Raw genomic sequence first — 20158 nt, 5'->3', positions numbered from 1 at the left:
AATTTGGTGACAGCTTTTCCAGAGTATCGAGAGATTTCTTGTGTAGTTCTCGTTTCCTAATACCGTTTGCTTCTGTCTTCTGTTGCACGTGACACATTGAAAATCGCACCACTGCCACTAGTTAGCCTGCAGAGTAGTTAGCCTTGCAGAGTAAGAGCGATAAATTTTCCCAATCAGGAGTATATAAAATTACATGCGGGGATTGTCCAAAATTTTACATCGGGCAAACGGGGAGAGCTCTGGGTCTCAGGTATAAAGAGCATATTCCTACTACAAGCGGTGACGGTACTTAGGGCTCTACTTATGCGGAACACCTTGTGCAAACGGCTCATGCACCAAGCCCTCCACTTAATATCGCGTTACTTCATGCTGAGGTTAAGGGCTTAAAACTGGATGTTTTGGAAGAAATACAGATCTTTGAGTATCTGCAACATGTTAAAGACAATATCCTCAATGACCAACTCCTACTAAGAAATAGAAATTTTTTTGAAGGTTTCGCGCCTTTACTTTGTTCTTCATACTTGTAACTCTGATGATCTGGGGATTATCACATGCACGCGCTGATTGGCAAACACAGTTGGTCAAGCTGTTCATCTTTCTTTTTATCCTCATTTTCCTTTTACGATGAAGTTGATTTTAGCCCGTTGAACACCTCACGTTTTATCCCTGTATCTTTATTACCACGACGTCTTTAGATTATTTACTAGCATAAGCAACCGTTTGCGGTTATTTTTAGGTTTCATCTCCGATTTAGCTCGTCTCTTGTTCTATCCATTTCATTTTTTGATATACGTTGATCCACGGTTGGGAATATATGGGCTATTTAGCCGCGACCCATGTATAAACTTTCTCATATTCATATTCGTATGCGCATGCGCATTCAAGTAACTTCCCTTGCCTTGTGCATGTGCATAGTTAGCGGGTCAGGCTTGTAAGTGAGCGACCGTTTGTAGCTGCAGTTTATGGCCCATCGAACATAGGACGGCGTGAGGTGGAGCGTACACCATTAAGTTAAGTAGTGGTTTTGACTTTGCACATATGTACTGTTTGTGTTTTCTTTTCTTTTTCGTTTATAAATTTATAGCTATGGTGTTCTTTTAATCATTGACAAAGGTCTTCTTAAGCACTTGTGGGTTTTATTGATGTTCTGAAGACGGTGTAGTTATCTACGCCGAAACCTGGGTTAACACTTAACACTAGGTGCTTTCCTCGCAATCGAGGCGGGTTTTTAAGAAATTTTTAAGAAATCTTTATGAAATTGTAGCGAATACCGTAACACTCCCGAATTCGTTAATGCTTTCATTATTGACTGTGTACAACCGAGGGAAGAACTGAACCACAGCACTCCAATAAATACAGAAAAAACTACAAGGTGTACAACTTTGCTCCCGCCGTTTGCCGTTAAGTGGCGACAACGGTAAGTAGAGGTCGAAAGAAACAGATCGCAGACGTCAGGCAGTTAGCTTCGACCTCAGTCAGCCTAACATCACTCAAACATTAGTCGATTGGCGTCTGCATCACAAAGTTGTTCTTGATTGAAAATGTCAGTTTACGAGCCTAATTCTCGTCATTTGCAGGAGGTATTACTGTTTTTTTTTTCCAATATGAAGAAAACAGCGGCTGAATCTTATCAAATGCTCTCAGGTACGTATGGTAAGGATGCTATTAGTGAAAGAACGTATCGTGAGTGGTTTCAACGCTTCAAGAACGGTGATTTTAACGTCTTAGACAGGCATAGTGGTGGAAGAGAGAATGTTTTCGAAGTCGCAGAATTGGAGACATTGCTGAATGAAGACACGCGTCAAACTCAAGAAGAATTGTCACGATTAGTGGGAGTGACACAGCAAGCCATTTCAGAACGTCTCAAGGCTATAGACATGATTCAGAAAGAAGTAACTTGGGTCCCGTGTGAGCTGAAACCCGCTGTATTCTCCAGAAATTGCTCCCTCTGACTATGGGGTTGGGTTTGGTTGTTTGGGGGAAGAGACCAAACAGCGAGGTCATCAGTCTCATCGGATTAGGGAAGGATGGGGAAGGAAGTCGGCTGTGCCCTTTCAGAGGAACCATTCCGGCATTTGCCTGGAGTGATTTAGGGAAATCACGGAAAACCTAAATCAGGATGGCCGGACACGGGATTGAACCGTCGTCCTCCCGAATGGGAGCCCTCTATCACCTGTTTAGATCAATGGCGCATGACCTAGCTGACCAACACTTCCAATCTCATGAAGAAGTCATAAATTGGATCGATTCGTGGATTGCTTCAAAAGATGAACAAGTTTTTCAACGCAGTAGTCGTACACTACCCGAAAGATGAGAGAAAAAAGTGGCCAGTGATGGGAAATACTTTGAATGATACATGTGTAACCAATTTGATTCGTTAAAGCCTCAAATGTTGCAGAAAAAACAGCAGAAGCAAAGATGTACACATCGTATTATACACACTCACCTATTTAGATCAATGGTGCATGACCTAGCTGACCAACACGTCCAATCTCATGAAGAAGTCATAAATTGGACCGATTCGTGAATCGCTTCAAAAGATGAACAAGTTTTTCAAAGCAGGATTCCCGAAAGATGAGGGAAAACAGTGGCCAGCGATGGGAAATACTTTGAATGATACATGTGTAACCAATTTCTTTCGTTAACGCCTCAAATGTTGCAGAAAAACAGCAGAAGCAAAGATGTACACATCGTATTACACGCAATCACCTATTTAGATCAATGGCGCATGACCTAGCTGACCAACACTTCCAATCTCATGAAGAAGTCATAAATTGGATCGATTCGTCGATCGCTTCAAAAGATGAACAAGTTTTTCAACGCAGGATTCCAGAAAGATGAGAGAAAGCAGTGGCCAGTGATGGGAAATACTTTGAATGATACATGTGTAACCAATTTGTTTCGTTAAAGCCTCAAATGTCACAGAAAAAACAGCAGAAGCAAAGATGTACACATCGTATTATACACAATCACCTATTTAGATCAATGGTGCATGACCTAGCTGACCAACACTTCCAATCTCATGAAGAAGTCATAAATTGGATCGATTCGTGGATTGCTTCAAAAGATGAACAAGTTTTTCAACGCAGTAGTCGTACACTACCCGAAAGATGAGAGAAAAAAGTGGCCAGTGATGGGAAATACTTTGAATGATACATGTGTAACCAATTTGATTCGTTAAAGCCTCAAATGTTGCAGAAAAAACAGCAGAAGCAAAGATGTACACATCGTATTACACACAATCACCTATCTAGATCAATGGCGCATGACCTAGCTGACCAACACTTCCAATCTCATGAAGAAGTCATAAATTGGATCGATTCGTGGATTGCTTCAAAAGATGAACAAGTTTTTCAACGCAGTAGTCATACACTACCCGAAAGATGAGAGAAAAAAGTGGCCAGTGATGGGAAATACTTTGAATGATACATGTGTAACCAATTTGATTCGTTAAAGCCTCAAATGTTGCAGAAAAAACAGCAGAAGCAAAGATGTACACATCGTATTACACACAATCACCTATCTAGATCAATGGCGCATGACCTAGCTGACCAACACTTCCAATCTCATGAAGAAGTCATAAATTTGATCGATTTGTGGATCGCTTCAAAAGATGAACAAGTTTTTCAACGCAGGATTCCCGAAATATGAGAGAAAGCAGTGGCCAGTGATGGGAAATACTTTGAATGATACATGTGTAACCAATCTGATTCGTTAACGCCTCAAATGTTGCAGAAAAACAGCAGAAGCAAAGATGTACATATCGTATTACACGCAATCACCTATTTAGATCAATGGCGCATGACCTAGCTGACCAACACTTCCAATCTCATGAAGAAGTCATAAATTGGATCGATTCGTCGATCGCTTCAAAAGATGAACAAGTTTTTCAACGCAGGATTCCAGAAAGATGAGAGAAAGCAGTGGCCAGTGATGGGAAATACTTTGAATGATACATGTGTAACCAATTTGTTTCGTTAAAGCCTCAAATGTCACAGAAAAAACAGCAGAAGCAAAGATGTACACATCGTATTATACACAATCACCTATTTAGATCAATGGTACATGACCTAGCTGACCAACACTTCCAATCTCATGAAGAAGTCATAAATTGGATCGATTCGTGGATTGCTTCAAAAGATGAACAAGTTTTTCAACGCAGTAGTCGTACACTACCCGAAAGATGAGAGAAAAAAGTGGCCAGTGATGGGAAATACTTTGAATGATACATGTGTAACCAATTTGTTTCGTTAAAGCCTCAAATTTTGCAGAAAGAACAGCAGAAGCAAAGATGTACACATCGTATTACACACAATCACCTATCTAGATCAATGGCGCATGACCTAGCTGACCAACACTTCCAATCTCATGAAGAAGTCATAAATTGGATCGATTTGTGGATCGCTTCAAAAGATGAACAAGTTTTTCAACGCAGGATTCCAGAAAGATGAGAGAAAGCAGTGGCCAGTGATGGGAAATACTTTGAATGATACATGTGTAACCAATTTGTTTCGTTAAAGCCTCAAATGTTGCAGAAAGAACAGCAGAAGCAAAGATGTACACATCGTATTACACACAATCACCTATCTAGATCAATGGCGCATGACCTAGCTGACCAACACTTCCAATCTCATGAAGAAGTCATAAATTGGATCGATTTGTGGATCGCTTCAAAAGATGAACAAGTTTTTCAACGCAGGATTCCCGAAATATGAGAGAAAACAGTGGCCAGTGATGGGAAATACTTTGAATGATACATGTGTAACCAATTTGTTTCGTTAATGCCTCAAATGTTGCAGAAAGAGCAGCAGAAGCAAAGATGTACACATCGTATTACACACAATGAGATCTAGTGTAGTGTTTGGCGCGGCTGCTTCCATTCTGGCGTCATACACATAACTCAGGAAACTTGTTACTTCCTGCACAGTGCCTACTGCGCCTACCTTAGTACACCATTCTGGCAGCAGGAGCGCCAGCGTAGTGCACTGTGAAAATGGCCGCTCTCACTGGTATGGAGTCACTGGAATTGTATATATGGATATACTTGAAAACTTTTTAATTCCGCAGATCGACGAATATGACCGAGATGTGATGGTTTACTACTAGCAAGACAGTGGCTGTTGTATAATAGCGCAAGAGCGTGTGAACACCCTGAATTTTGACACCTTTCGGAGCTATTAGTTATTTTTCTATGAATGTTGTTGAACGCAATGTAGATGCGGTAATCTGATGTACACGGCGGTAAATATAACGCGGTATACTTAATTTCTACTCCTGTAGACTCCGTGAAACTTGGCATCAGGGCCAGGAGCAGACTTCATACTGGCGTGACGTAATCGCCTAATGGGCCAAATATGCACGGGTTTGATAAACAATGTGCACGGTTCACAGTGTCCAGTGCTAACACTTACCACTCAGCTACAAGTTTACATCAGTGCCACCAAGTGACAGCATACTACAGCAGACTGTTATGCCCATTCGCTTTGCGTAAATCCTGCTGTGCGGTAGCACACTCCCTAGATATGCCAATTCACTCACTACATAGTAAAATCAGATCGACCATCAACACATGTTGTAGTTGTGCTAACAGAAAAAAGGCAAATCATCATTGATTGTAAGGCTGTAGCATTTATTCATACTTCTGACATCTGTTGATCTTATGGTGGGTCAGGTTTATCTGTGCTGTAAGCCCACATTTTATATATAAAGATCAGCAAAACGCTGTCTCACTGGTTTCTTTGATATTCAATTAAATATGGAATCGACGGTAGTGCGCTTTTGGCCCTTATGGTTCTCAGCACCTCATCTCTATTCTAGTCAAGTGATCATGTTGCTAGATACGCTATGTGATCAAAAGTATCCGGACACCCCCAAAAACATACGTTTTTCATATTAGGTGAATTGTGCTGCCACCTACTACCAGGTAACCCATATCAGCGACCGCAGTAGTAATTAGACAACGTGAGGGAGCATAATGGGGCGCTCTGCAGAACTCACGCACTTCGAACACGGTCAAGTGATTGAGTGTCACTTGTGTCATGCACCTGTATGCGAGATTTGCACACTCCTAAACATCCCTAGATCCACTGTTTCCGATGTCATAGTGGATTGGGAACGTGAAGGGCAGCGTACAGCAGAAAAGCGTACAGGCCGACCTCATCTGTTGACTGACAGAACCGCTAACAGTTGAAGAAGCTCGTAACGTGTAACAGGAAGACATCTGTCCAGACCATCACACAGGAATTCCAAACTGCATCAGGATCCACTGCAAATACTGTGACAGTTAGACAGAAGGTCAGAAAACTTGGATTTCATGGCCGAGTGACTGCTCATAAGCCACACATCACGCCAGAATTGACAAACGACGCCTCGCTTGGTGTAAGGAGCGTAAACATTGGACGATTGAACTGTGGAAAAACGTTGTATGGAGTGACGAATCACGGTACACAATGTGGCGATCCGATGGCAGGGTGTAGGTATGCCGAATGCCCAGTGAACGTCCTCTGCCAGCGTGTGTAGTGACAACAGTAAAATTCGGAGGTGGTGGTCTTATGATGTGATCGTGTTTTTCACGGACGGGGTTTGGAGCCCTTGTTGTTTTGAGTGGCACTATCACAGCACAGGCCTACATTGATGTTTTAAGTACCTTCTTGCTTTCCACTGTTTAAGAGCAATTGGGGAATGGAGACTGCATCTTTCAACACGATCGAGCACCTGTTTATAAGATCCCAAAGGTGTTCTGTATGTTTCAGGTCAGGAATCTGTGCAGGCCAGTCCATTACAGGGACTTTTTGGAACGCCGACTTCGCGCCAGGCCTCACCGACAGACATCGATACCTTTCCTCAGTGCAGTATTCCGTGAAAAATGGGCTGCCATTCTACAAGAAACATTCCAGCATCTGATTGAACGTATGCTGCGAGAGTGGAAGCTGTCACCAAGGGCAAGGGTGGGCCTACACGATACTGAATTCCAGCGTTACTGATGGAGGGAGCCACGAACTTGCAAGTCATTTTCAGCCTGGTGTCCAAATACTTTTGATCGCATAATGTAGGCCGGCCGCTGTGGTCGAGTGGTTCTAGGCACTTTGGTCCGGAACCATGCTGCTGCTATGGTCGCAGGTTCGAATCCTGCCTCAGGCATGGATGTGTGTGATGTCCTTAGGTTACTTAGGTTTAAGTAGTTCTAAGTCTAGGGGACTGATGACCTCAGATGTTAAGTCCCATAGTGCTTAGAGCCATTTGAATCATTTGAACATAGTGTAGTACTACATGAATTTAATCATTTACGCAAATGGAAGTTTGTGTTTGGAGTTGGTTGCTTACTGTGCTGGAATCGCTTTCATGTTTAGTGTCAACATGAACTGTGTTGAATCTATTTTAAATGCTAACAGAAAAGAAAATTACCAGGAGCAGATAGCCACAAAAGATTCATTGACTGAGAAAGTGACGAAATCAACTAAGTGTGACTGCAAGTGAACAAAAAGTGTATAATAAACGTAAGTTTTTGTGTGGGTGCAATGTAAGAATGTCTTGATTTTCAGCCTTCCAAGTAAAATCATTAACTAATACATATGTTAGAGATCTTGTACATTTCTCTGAAAAAATAAAAACATACAAAAACTCCCACTTACACAAATATGCGAAATGGAAAGTAATGAAACCTTATACATTATTTTATTCTTGCCCTAAAGTGTATCTTAATTACATACAAAATAACAAAATTACCCCAAAACAATTCTGTCTTTTTTCAGACAGGTTATGCATATTATTATTATTTCTTTCTTTTCTCAGACGTTATGCCTGGTCAAAAATGGAAAGTGACGTGGACCTTGATCAAGCATGACTTCCTTTTAACTATACGGTGTATGTTATATTGCATTTAGGAACTTTCTGGTAATTGAACATGTATCAATAATTACGGATTTTTGTAGTTGTATATATAAGTTTGGATGTAGCTGTATTGCATTAATGTACAGTTGGATATTGTGTGGTATGTCTCCTGTAGTTGATAGTATAATTGGTATAATGTAAACTTTATCCTGATGCCACATGTCCTTGACTTCCTCAGCCAGTTGGATGTATTTTTCAATTTTTTCTCCTGTTTTCTTTTGTATATTTGTTGTATTGGGTATGGATTTTCGATTAGTTGTGTTAATTTCTTCTTTTTATTGGTGAGTATGGTGTCAAGTTTGTTATGTGGTGTTGTTTTATCTGTTATAATGGTTCTGTTCCAGTATAATTTGTATTCATCATTCTCCAGTACATTTTGTGGTGCATACTTGTATGTGGGAACGTGTTGTTTTATAAGTTTATGTTGTAAGGCCAGATGTTGATGTATTATTTTTGCTACATTGTCATGTCTTCTGGGGTATTCTGTATTTGCTAGTATTGTACATCCGCTTGTGATGTGATCTACTGTTTCTATTTGTTGTTTGCAAAGTCTGCATTTATCTGTTGTGGTATTGGGATCTTTAATAATACGCTTGCTGTAATATCTGGTGTTTATTGTTTGATCCTGTATTGCAATCATGAATCCTTCCATCTCACTGTATATATTGACTTTTCTTAGCCATGTGTTGGATGCCTCTTGATCGATGTGTGGCTGTGTTAGATGATACGAGTGCTTGCCATGTACTGCCTTCCCCTTCCAATTTACTTTCTTCGTATCTGTTGATGTTATGTGATCTAAAGGGTTGTAGAAGTGGTTATGAAATTGCAATGGTGTAGCCGATGTATTTATATGAGTGATTGCTTTGTGTATTTTGCTAGTTTCTGCTCGTTCTAGAAAGAATTTTATTAAATTGTCTACCTGTCCATAATGTAGGTTTTTTATGTCGATAAATCCCCTTCCTCCTTCCTTTCTGCTTAATGTGATCTTTCTGTTGCTGAATGTATGTGATGTATTCTATATTTGTGGCATTGTGATCGTGTAAGTGTATTGAGTGCTTCTAGGTCTCTGTTACTCCATTTCACTACTCCAAATGAGTAGGTCAATATTGGTATAGCATAGGTATTTATAGCTTTTGTCTTGTTCCTTGCTGTCAATTCTGTTTTCAGTATTTTTGTTAGTCTTTGTCTATATTTTTCTTTTAGTTCTTCTTTAATATTTGTATTATCTATTCCTATTTTTTGTCTGTATCCTAGATATTTATAGGCATCTGTTTTTTCCATCGCTTCTATGCAGTCGCTGTGGTTATCCAATATGTAATCTTCTTGTTTAGTGTGTTTTCCCTTGACTATGCTATTTTTCTTACATTTGTCTGTTCCAAAAGCCATATTTATATTATTGCTGAATACTTCTGTTATCTTTAGTAATTGGTTGAGTTGTTGATTTGTTGCTGCCAGTAGTTTTAGGTCGTCCATGTATAGCAATTGTGTGAATTTGTCTGGGTATGTTCCAGTAATATTGCATCCATAATTTGTATTATTTAGCATGTTGGATAGTGGGTTCAGAGCTAGGCAGAACCAGAAAGGACTTAATGAGTCTCCTTGGTATATTCCACACTTAATCTGTATTGGCTGTGATGTGATATTATTTGAATTTGTTTGGATATTAAGTGTGGTTTTCCAGTTTTTCATTACTATGTTTAGGATGTGTATCAATTTAGGATCTACTTTGTATATCTTTTTGGTAATCAATGTATGTGTAGTGTAGCGACCTTTGTTTAGTTTTAGCTTGGTATGTCACCTCTGCATCTATTATCAGTTGCTCTTTACATCCTCGTGCTCCTTTGTGACAGGCTTTTTGTTCTTCATTTATAATTTTATTCTATGTTGTATGTGTAATTAATTTCTGTGTAATGACTATAGTTAATATTTTGTATATTGTTGGTAGGCATGTTATGGGGCGATATTTAGCTGGGTTTGCTGTGTCTGCTTGATCTTTAGGTTTCAGGTAAGTTATTCCATGTGTAAGTGTATCAGGGACTGTGTATGGGTCTGCAATGTAACTGTTAAATAATTTAGTTAGATGTGAATGTGTTGAGGTGAACTTCTTTAGCCAGAAATTTGCTATTTTATCTTTTCCAGGGGCTTTCCAATTGTGAGTGGAATTAATTGCTTGGGTGACTTCATGTTGCAAAATTATCACTTCAGACATTTGTGGTATTATCCTGTATGTGTCTGTTTCTGCTTGTATCCACCGCGCATGCCTGTTATGTTGTACCGGGTTTGACCATATGTTGCTCCAGAAGTGTTCCATGTATGTTATGTTTGGTGGATTGTATATTTTAATGTGTGTGTTATCTATTGTCTGGTAAAATTTCTTTTGGTTTGTGTTGAATGTTTGCTTTTGTTTCCTTCTATTTTCACTTTTTTTTGTATCTTCTAAGTAGTTTGGCTAATGCTTGTAATTTCTGCTTCTTTTCATCTAATTACTCTATCGCTTCTTGTTGTGAGATTTTACCTAACCTTTTTCGTTTTTTTTTTTTTTTTTTGACATTTCATTTCTTATAAATTGTGTTAGCTGTCCGATGTCTTTTCTCGGTTTTTCTATTCTGATCTGTAGCCTGTATTGCCATGCTGGTTTTGTGGGTTTCTTCTGTATGTTGGTTGGTTCTGATCTCTGCCTAGTGTGTATATTTAGTGTAGTGAGTGCTCCTATATAAACCAGTAGTTGTAATTCTTCCATAGTTGTGTTTTCATTTATTTTGTTGTGTATGATTGTGTTGATAGCTTTTATTGTTGTTTTGACTTGCGGGTTATTTGGCGGTCTATGCAAGAATGGTCTAATGTCTGTATTTGTGTCTTTGTATTCTATATATGTCAGTTGAAATTTTTCTTCTATATCTAACATGTGTGTCACTTCGTGTTTTATTTGTGCTTGTTCTGGTGGCTGTCTTAAGATTTTGTTTCCCTCTGATTGTTTAGTTGATGCATGTAGTTCTTTGTTTGTTTGCTCTGGGATGTTTGAGTCCATTACTGTATTTTCTTCTTCTTCTGATTGCACATTAGTTTGTTCCAGTATTTGTTGTATTTGTTATTTGATGTTTTCTAATTCTGACTGGGGTATCTTGTTATTTTTGATTATTACACGGATCTGATCAGCTTATTATTATTATTATTATTATTGTCAGTGGATGTAGTCATGTAAATATGTTGATAAGAATAAATCTTATAGAGGAGATGCTATTATTCCACACTCTCACATTTATCTCGATCTAAAAATTTGTGAACACTCAGAATGTTTGCTCATAAGTCACCACTGGTGCGCTACCTCACTTTCTCTCGAAAATTTGAGGGTTTCTCGATAATTGCTTCCCAGGTTGGTGGATTGGCCTTGAAGGGCCAGTCACATGGGCACCTTACTCCTCAGATCTGACACCACTGGATTTCTTCCTTATGGGTTTCATTACAGACCGTGTGTATGGCCCTCCCCCACCAAACCACCAAACAATTTGGCCAACCTGAAAAATCTAATCTATGCTGCAATTGCACAAGTTAATGCCGATGTGCTGCAACGAATGTGGGAAGAAATTTGATTACCAGTGGAATGTTTAGAGCATCACAGATGGTAGTCACATCGAGCCAAAGTGACACTTGACACTTTCATGTGAAACTTGATGTTTGTTTGCTACAAAACGACACATCTATCGATTCTCTAAGTTGTCTCAATAAATTTCTGTATCACTCCAAAGTTATTTTTGATTTACCCTGTATTATAAAATATTTGATGCAAGTTATACATTATAAAAAGAATATTGTACGATAGAGGATCAACCAAATGGGTCTGTACTATTGTGAAGACATCTGTTGGGAATGGTGGAGGACAGCGTAGGTTATCTTCAATCAGAAAGCTTCCCAAGAATTAATAATAAAATGATATTTGTTAAACATGAAGAAATACACATCTTAAATGATGCTTCTACTTGTGAAATGTCCAGCACAATTAGACATTTGAAATTATTACAAGTCCTCTAAAATATTACAGTCCTGTCAATGTGCCTCTGAGTGATGCCTACATAGAGTCCAGAGCTGGCCGACAGTGCCTATGGAGTCTAAGTCTTGGAGACAAGAGACGAATACTGCAGCTTGTAGACTTCGCGATAGCTGAAGACTACACATGACATGGAGCACTGAAGAAAACTATCTGCTGTAGCTCAGTGATCCAATATTTAATGAGGCATCAACCAATCGCTATCCACACGTGATACCCTTAGGTTGACAGCTGCGGCCATTGGCGGACCTCAGTGTAGTTCATACTACCGAACCACACAGCTGCTGCATTATCAGTGTTTCGAGCATGGCTTATCAATTGTGGTGCGGTACTCTCTGGAGTCGTGAGAACTGTAGCGAAAACATTGACATCGTATTTGGAAGGATGAAATTCACTCAATCTGGCATTACTGATTTGAGTTTGCTAAACCATTTCAGGTAAATTCTGGGATGGTGCCTTCAGCAAGGTCATGGCCGGCCACCCAGTACTATCGTCATGTATACTGGAGCTATTTACTTTCTTTGTAATATACTGATAGATCCTATTTCATTGTGAGATGATCCCTGGATGAATAAATTAAAAAATTACTGTCACAATATAATACATATGTGAAACAGTACATTAGATAAATAAATGTCAACATAAATGAAACAATATTAGTATTCATTTTGGAGGCAAATTCTAAATTATTCTCTTGATTGATTGGCTTAAAATTTTTTTAATGTCTGGCACCTGGGATGTCAATCTGCTTTTTTACGTGTATCGTGTTGATAAACAGATTGTCACAGTTTGTTGCCCTGTTTGTATGTAACAGTTTGTAATGAAGGACAACAAAGATGTTAGTATTTTCAAGTTTTTTATGTGGCCTACAAGACGCTTTAATTTTGTCCCCAAATAATCTGATTGCCTTTTTTCTACCAATTAAGAATTTTTTATTTATCAGGAGAAATGAAATTAAATGATCATATGTCATTTATTGGCCAGGATATCCCCTTCAGGGTTTGGCAGCCACATTGCAAGTTTTTACAGTTGATGCCACTTTGGCGACTTGCATGTCAGTGTTGATGAAAATGATGATGGACACACAACACTCAGTCCTTTGCCAGGAATCAAACCTGGGCCCCCTTGCGTGGTAGACAATAATGCTACCACTGCACTACAAAGGCGGACATCAAGAGGAATTGCCCCACAACAGAACTCCATAGTTCAACTGGTTGTAGAAAAAGGCAGAAAAAATATTAAGCATTACCAATATTACAGAATCTGAGTTTAGTTAAAAGATATGTAACACATGCTACCTTGGGTACACAAATATTCCATATAGTTTTTCAAAGTTCACTCTGAGTCGAGATGAATCATGAGAAGTTCAGCAGAACCATAATCGTTCTCATATTTACAACACCATGTGATCAAAAGTATCCGGACACCCCCAAATCCATGTGTTTTTCATATTAGGTCATTTTGCTGCCACTCACTGCCAGGTACTCCATACCAGTGACCTCAGCAGTCATTGGACATCGTGAGAGACCTGATTGGGGCACTCCACAGAACTCATGGACTTTGAACGTGGTCAGGTGATTGGGTGTCACTTGTGTCATACGTCAGTATGCGAGATTTCCACACTCCGAAATATCCCTAGGACCACTCTTCCCACTGTAATAGTGGAGTGGAAACGTGCAGGGACACATATCAGGACAAAAGTGTACAGGCCGACCTCGTCTGTTGACAGACAGAGACCGCCGACAGTTGGAGAGGATCATAATGTGTAATAGGCAAACATCTATCCAGGCCATCACACATAAATGCCAAACTGCATCCGGATCCACTGCAAGTGCTATGACAGCTAGGTGGGAGGTGAGAAAACTTGGATTTCATAGTCGAGCGGCTGCTCATAACCACACATCACGCTGGTAAATGCCAAACGGTGCCTCGCGTGGCGTAAAGAGTGTAAACATTGGACGGTTGAACAGTAGGAAAACGTTGTGTGGAGTGACGAATCACGGTACACAATGTAGCGATCTGATGGCAGGGTGTTGGTATGGTGAATGCCTGGTGATCATCGTCTGCCTGCGTGTGTAATGCCAACAGTAAAATTTGGAGGTAATGATGTTACAGTGTGGTCATGCTTTCATGGAGGGGGCTTGCACCCCTTGTTGTTTTGCGTGGCACTATCACAGCACATGCCTACACTGATGTTTTAAGCACCTTCTTGCTTCCACCTGTTGAAGAGCAATTCAGGAATGGCGACTGCATCTTCCAACACGATCGTGCACCTGTTTATAACGCAAACCTGTAGTGAAGTGGTTACACGACAATAACATCCCTTTATGGACTGCCTTGCACAGAGTCCTGATCTGAAACCTACGGAACACCCTTGGAATGTTTTTTTATGCCGACTTCGTTCCAGGCCTCACCAATTGACATCGATATCTCTCCTCAGTGCAGCACTCCGTGAAAAATGGGCTGACATTGCACAAGAAACGTTCCAGCACCCGATTGAACATATGCTGGGAGAGTGGAAGCTGTCGTCAAGGATTAGGGTGGATCAACATGGCATTGAATTCAAGCATTACCAATGGAGGGCTCCACAAACTTATAAGTCATTTTCAGCCAGGTGTCCGGCTACTTTTAATCGCATTGTATATGTGAGTGCATTGATAGATAATGGAAATGTATACTTAGGATAAAAATTTTCAAGGATGTGACTCTATTTTGATATCCTTAAGTTTAGCAGTAATTTTCGTGCTCTCATGATTCAGAAGTGTAATATAAATTTCTTTGCAGTGTTTTGCGGGCATTTGAGTCTTTAATTTTAGCCTTTGTAGGCAGAGGTTACAAAATGGAACTCATTTGCGCTCCAACTAAAATATTGTTCTCCAATGAAACATGGACTTTGAGATACACTACAGATCAGTCTGTCACCAAAACCTAGATATCCTGGAGGTGTGGGTGAGGAAGCTGGTCCACTATCATGCTCTAGCGATCTTTATGGAACAATCCAGTTTTGTACTTATTTTTCTGAACATTACCAAACAAGAAAATTGTCTACATGAACTATTAATACAATATTGCTCATTCAATCATAGCATATTAAGAAAATCAAATTGCTTGGGTGTCTTTACACTTTAGACTTATGTAGACACTGATGTCTCCAAAAATTAAAATCCAATATTTAGACCATTTTTCACCACATAAGAACATTTTCTCCTAAAACTGTGTGAATCCTTTAACAGTACTGTCTGGTATAAGGTACAGACATTGTATTGCACATATATCCCAGTCCTAATCTATATCAGAGGCCCTCCACAAGTTTGTGTCTAATTGTTTAAATACGAGATATGTACATGCTCCAAAACACTTGGCAGGCATTTGTTGTCACTTCTCAACCTAACTTTAAACTCAGGCACTGCTACAGATTAGGCTTACCACCATTACCAATTGCTTATTCAATCTTATTATGCCAGTGTTCATTTACACAGCTAAGACAGGTATGATATTGCAGCACCTGTGTTGTAGAGAAATATGTTACAAAGTTTCTTCAGACATGCACGCAATTCCAAAGAAACAGGCACAGCGGTGGCTGCAACCATTATAAAATACATTAAATGTATTCGAATTTGCGAATATGGACGACCATCACCAGTATAATGGAATGACGACAATGAAAATTAATTATGTATTTAGACTCAAACATGGATTTCCCACTTATCGATGTTCGGACATTTGCGTCCAGCTGTGAGCTCAGATCAGATAACCTAACTGTAAGGCAACCACTAAAGGTAAGTGAGAAATCTGGGTTCCAGTCCGGTCTGGGGTGAATTTTCATTGTCGTCATTCCATTATACAACTGATGGTTGTCCATATTCGCAAATTCAAACACATTTCATGGACAAAACAGATGGTTGCCCAACTTAAAAAGTCGTTAGCTTTGGAATGAGTAACAAAATAGTTCTTGGAACGTAGTGCTACAAAAGAATGCTGAATATTATATGGACAGATCAGTAACTTTTGGAGAGGAAGGGTAAAAATTGTAGAGAGAAATCAAGGCTTGAACAGAGTTAGCAGATTCAAATGGATGTAGGTTGCAGTTGTTATGTAGAGCTGGCGAGGCTTGTACAGGATAGAGTAGCGTGGAGCACAAAAAAAAATGACAATTACATTTGGAAATTCTGCAAGGTGCATTTGTATTCCAATTACTGACAGTTTTTTTCCTGTGTGTGATCTGCAGATATTTTTTTTACCCCTGTTACACATTTTAGTTTTGGTTGACAATTGTGGCTGCTCATCCCAATTGACTTTTCTTGCACTTCATTATTTTATGAATATCCAAAGACAGACTCATCAAGCCTAACCTATTTAAATGTAAGCCACCCTTTCAACACCACCCCTTGAAAATGTGTTAGGATCAAATGATATTGCCACCGAATGTAACGCGAAAGTTCGTGTACCTGAGTGAAACAATATGTTGTAATATACAAATGGATTTCATCCATGCATTACGTCTTCCACATAACTGTTCAGATAACTCAATGTCCTTTATAATAAAACATATCAAGTTTTCTAAATAAATTACTTATAACTGCAGCTAATGCTTCTAAGGGCGACATCCTCATGGGTGTCTGTGACAATAACTGTCAGCATTAATTCTACAAGGTATAAAATATATTTCTGGGTCTTTCAGTGGAAAATCCAGCATCGAATAATATCAATATTATAAAATGATAGACTACTATTCACCATATAGTGGAGATACTGGGTCGCAGATAGGCACAACTAAAAGACTGTTAAACAAGTAACCTTTCTGCCAAAAGGCCTGCTTCCGAATTAGACAACATACATGCAAACGAAACTCACACACAAGTCACCATTGTCTCTGGCTACCGAGCACATACTATGAGCAGCTGCACATGATGTGAGAAGAAATCCAGGTGGTGATATTCCCATCATGCTCCGTTCCCATCCTCTCCTATGCCACACCTCAGACTTTTCCCCTGTGCCCAACCCCACTCTTCGCAAATTTATCGACTGCAATGCCAGCCACCCCTATTGTGTCTTCACCTCTTACCAGTCCATGAGTCCTCATCACCACCACTCTCCTATCTCCCTCCATAACATCTTTTTATCAACTATCACCCATCCCAGGGCAGGTCCTTTTCCAGTTTTAGTGGACATTTACAGTGCTATATTTTTAATGGTGTGTGTCTCTTCTGCCATGTTCATTTTTTTCAAGTCTTTTTACTGTGTTGTCTGCCCATATCTTTATTACAATGAGATCTCAGGCTTTCCCGGCGAATGTGCTGTATCCAAGGTTCTCGGGTGTCCAGCCGGATCCGTTCGTCGAAGTTCCACGATATTTCGGCGGATAACCGTTTCGCCATCATCATGCTGATGGAATGATCTGTCTGCGCTGTGTCCGTGGTATTTATGTCCGCGGGGTCCTGAGTCGTACCCCGGCGCGGGCGGCGGGCGGGGCGCCGCGTGGTGAGAGAGGTGGAGGAAGCTGCAGCCACGCCCGGTGGTAGGCGCAGTCCATCTCCGTCCGCCGTGGCTCTTTGATGGTGTTTAATAACGGTTTCCAGGCCTTGTGTCCCTGTTGATGAGGTTATCTGTTACTCGAATTTCTATGGCCTCCTCGTAGATACTGTCCCAGTAGGCACTTGTGGCAGTCAGGATTTTTGACTCTTCGAATTTCGCTGTGTGTCCGGTTTCAATGCAATGTTCTGCTAGGGCCGAATGGCTGGGTTGGCGTAAGCAGGTGTGACGTTCGTGTTCTTTGCATCGGTCCTCGACCGTGCGAACTGTTTGGCCGATATAGGATTTGCCACAGCCGCACGGGATTTTGTATACGCCCGCTTTCTTCAGCCCTACGTCATCTTTTGCCGTTCCTAGTAGGTCACGAATCTTTGCTGGTGGCCGGAAGACTGTGTCAATCTTGTGTCGCCTTAACAGTCTCCCTATTTTTGACGACACGTTGCCAGCAAACGGCAGAAAGACCAGAGCTTGCTTTTCTTCTTCGGTTGTTCTTCATCTCGGTTCTTGCTGCACTTCTGTTGTCGGAAGGCCTTTGGATTTGGCGGTTGCCATACCCATTCTTGCGGAACACGGTCTCCAGGTCTCCAGATCATTCCATCAGCATGATGATGGCGAAACGGTTATCCGCCGAAATATCGTGGAACTTCGACGAACGGATCCGGCTGGACACCCGAGAACCTTGGATACATCTTTATTACAGTTTGTAAATAATTCACAAAGACAGTATTATTTACTTACATCTTCGATTAATATCATCTTCTACAGTAATTTTAAATTCGTGGTACATAAATTCCCGCTGGAAAGGGGTGACGGGATGAAATATCAATAAAGAAAGGGAAAAAGATGCAGTTCTCTCAAGTCATGCACTCGCATCGATTTCTCGAATTGTCGATCTGTGTCACCAATAGGTCGCTACAGCTCTGTTTGCAAATCTTAACGCAGGCTTTGCACTTCCGATACGTGGTGTCCTGTAGTGTCCACAAACTCGTAAATAAAAGCAATTTAATACTGCACTCCTACGGGACTTGAGGGTAGATGCATATGCAAATTTTCATAGACAGTGGAAACGCGGCTTAATCACTACACCGAGATGCGAATTTTGTCTCAGATCTATTCATACGTGCAGTATGCGCTACTTTCTCCTGTCAACACTAACGATCACGTCTAAAGCAACTGAAAATACATTCTCGATAACAGAAAAACATGAAGTTAAATAAGTTAACATAGAAGATTTTTTGCAAAGTTATGGATCGAATAATTCAACTGCGGTCATATTGAATGTATAGCGTCATTTGTTTTCGCATTCAAGTACAAGCAGGCGACGCGAGTGTGCCTAAGTTCAAACCTGAAAATGAGTGATTGTGGTGATACGTCGGTAACAGAATTACGCCACAGTTTATTGAATGTTGTTCAAGAACCTGTTGTATTCGATAATATGATCACAAATTGGGAAATATTGTCTTGGGACATGGAACAGTGGGCGAGTAAATTAGGCGACAAGAAACTGCCATTCAGGGTTGGATTAAACAAAGCAACCCCAGTAAGTTTGTTTCAGAAATAATTTTTTCTACATATGCCATCTTTGGTTTGAGATTCCTAGGTATCATACGGGTTCATCAGTTAAGAATTAGCCAGTTGGTCGTGTGAATATGAAGACTATAATTACTTTTAACCCTGCTCCACGTTTAGCAGAGTATCGAATGCCGTATACATAGAGAATACAAAGTTAAAATAAATGCGTGTTTCACGTTCAGACGTAAACAATTTGCATGAACGAGTTTTGGACATAGTTATTCTGTATGAAGGAGTATTAGCCACTATCTACTAAAAGTATTCTGTAAGTGAGAATAGGCAGCTCAACGTTGACTTAGTAATCAGTTGCTTGCTTTCATACCTAGGATTCATTGTACAGGATTTGATTCGCCATCTGGTTGTGACAGATACAGTTGTTTCGTGAAAGCGTTTTAAAGAAGGCAAAGAGAGTACATTTTTATACCATCATGTTGTACACCCTCCATAATGGAACTGAAGTCGCACTTGATTAGAGTGAAAATTAAATGCGCTTCTGGATCCTAAGCCCCTTCCCATATCCTTTCCTCCTGGTAAGTTAGCAAGGTACAGACAGCTTCATTTCTGAAAGCATCTAATTTTTCCATAGGGTGCGATTTCTGCAGTACTTGTATTTGGTTCACAGTCATAGACAAATGTATCATTTTGTACTGGCAGTTTAGTAACTTTTGTAGCCAGTGGTAATCTCTCTAAGATACGGATGCAGATAATGAAAACAAAATCTTGACAGTGAGATAGGGATGTTAGAACTCAATATTAAACTTATTGGATACAAAAAATTGGGTCACTGAACTTGTTTTTGTTTTTTGTTGTTGTTGTTGTTTTGTGTGTGTGAGTGTGAGTGAGAGTGAGAAGAGAGAGAGAGAGAGAGAGAGAGAGAGAGAGAGAGAGAGAGAGAGAGAGACTCTCAGGGTGGTGGTATCACAATGTTTTCATAACAAGTGTAGCAGTCCGGTCTATAAAGACTTCCTTAGCGATATTACATCTTAGTAACATGGACAACAGGTTTTTGGAAACAGGATGAAAGATGGTGTAACTTTCTTTTTTAAATTTTTTTAATGTATGTACCATCATGCAGCCAAAAGTTTGTTACATAAGAGACACACTTACATCTTACGATAA

At 40.0% G+C, this 20158-nt stretch overlaps 1 protein-coding gene and 1 non-coding gene across 3 annotated transcripts in view; one reads left to right on the top strand and one right to left on the bottom strand.

The window, feature by feature from the left end:
* Window positions 1-13028: 13028 nt before the first annotated feature.
* Window positions 13029-13101, bottom strand: Trnag-acc. The gene has a single exon. It is a non-coding gene; the product is annotated as a tRNA-Gly (tRNA).
* A 5681-nt stretch (window positions 13102-18782) lies between these two features.
* Window positions 18783-20158, top strand: part of LOC124802862 (HSPB1-associated protein 1) — a 95377-nt gene continuing 94001 nt past the window's right edge. For both annotated transcript variants that reach the window (XM_047263897.1, XM_047263899.1), the window contains exon 1: window positions 18783-19007. In XM_047263897.1, coding sequence (XP_047119853.1) covers window positions 18819-19007 — 189 coding nt within the window. In that variant the 5' untranslated portion in view covers window positions 18783-18818. The remainder of the gene's footprint in view (window positions 19008-20158) is intronic.

Source organism: Schistocerca piceifrons, chromosome 6 (assembly GCF_021461385.2).
Source record: "Schistocerca piceifrons isolate TAMUIC-IGC-003096 chromosome 6, iqSchPice1.1, whole genome shotgun sequence".
Classification (NCBI taxonomy): domain Eukaryota; kingdom Metazoa; phylum Arthropoda; class Insecta; order Orthoptera; family Acrididae; genus Schistocerca; species Schistocerca piceifrons.
This window is presented reverse-complemented; position numbering and strand designations above follow the sequence as displayed.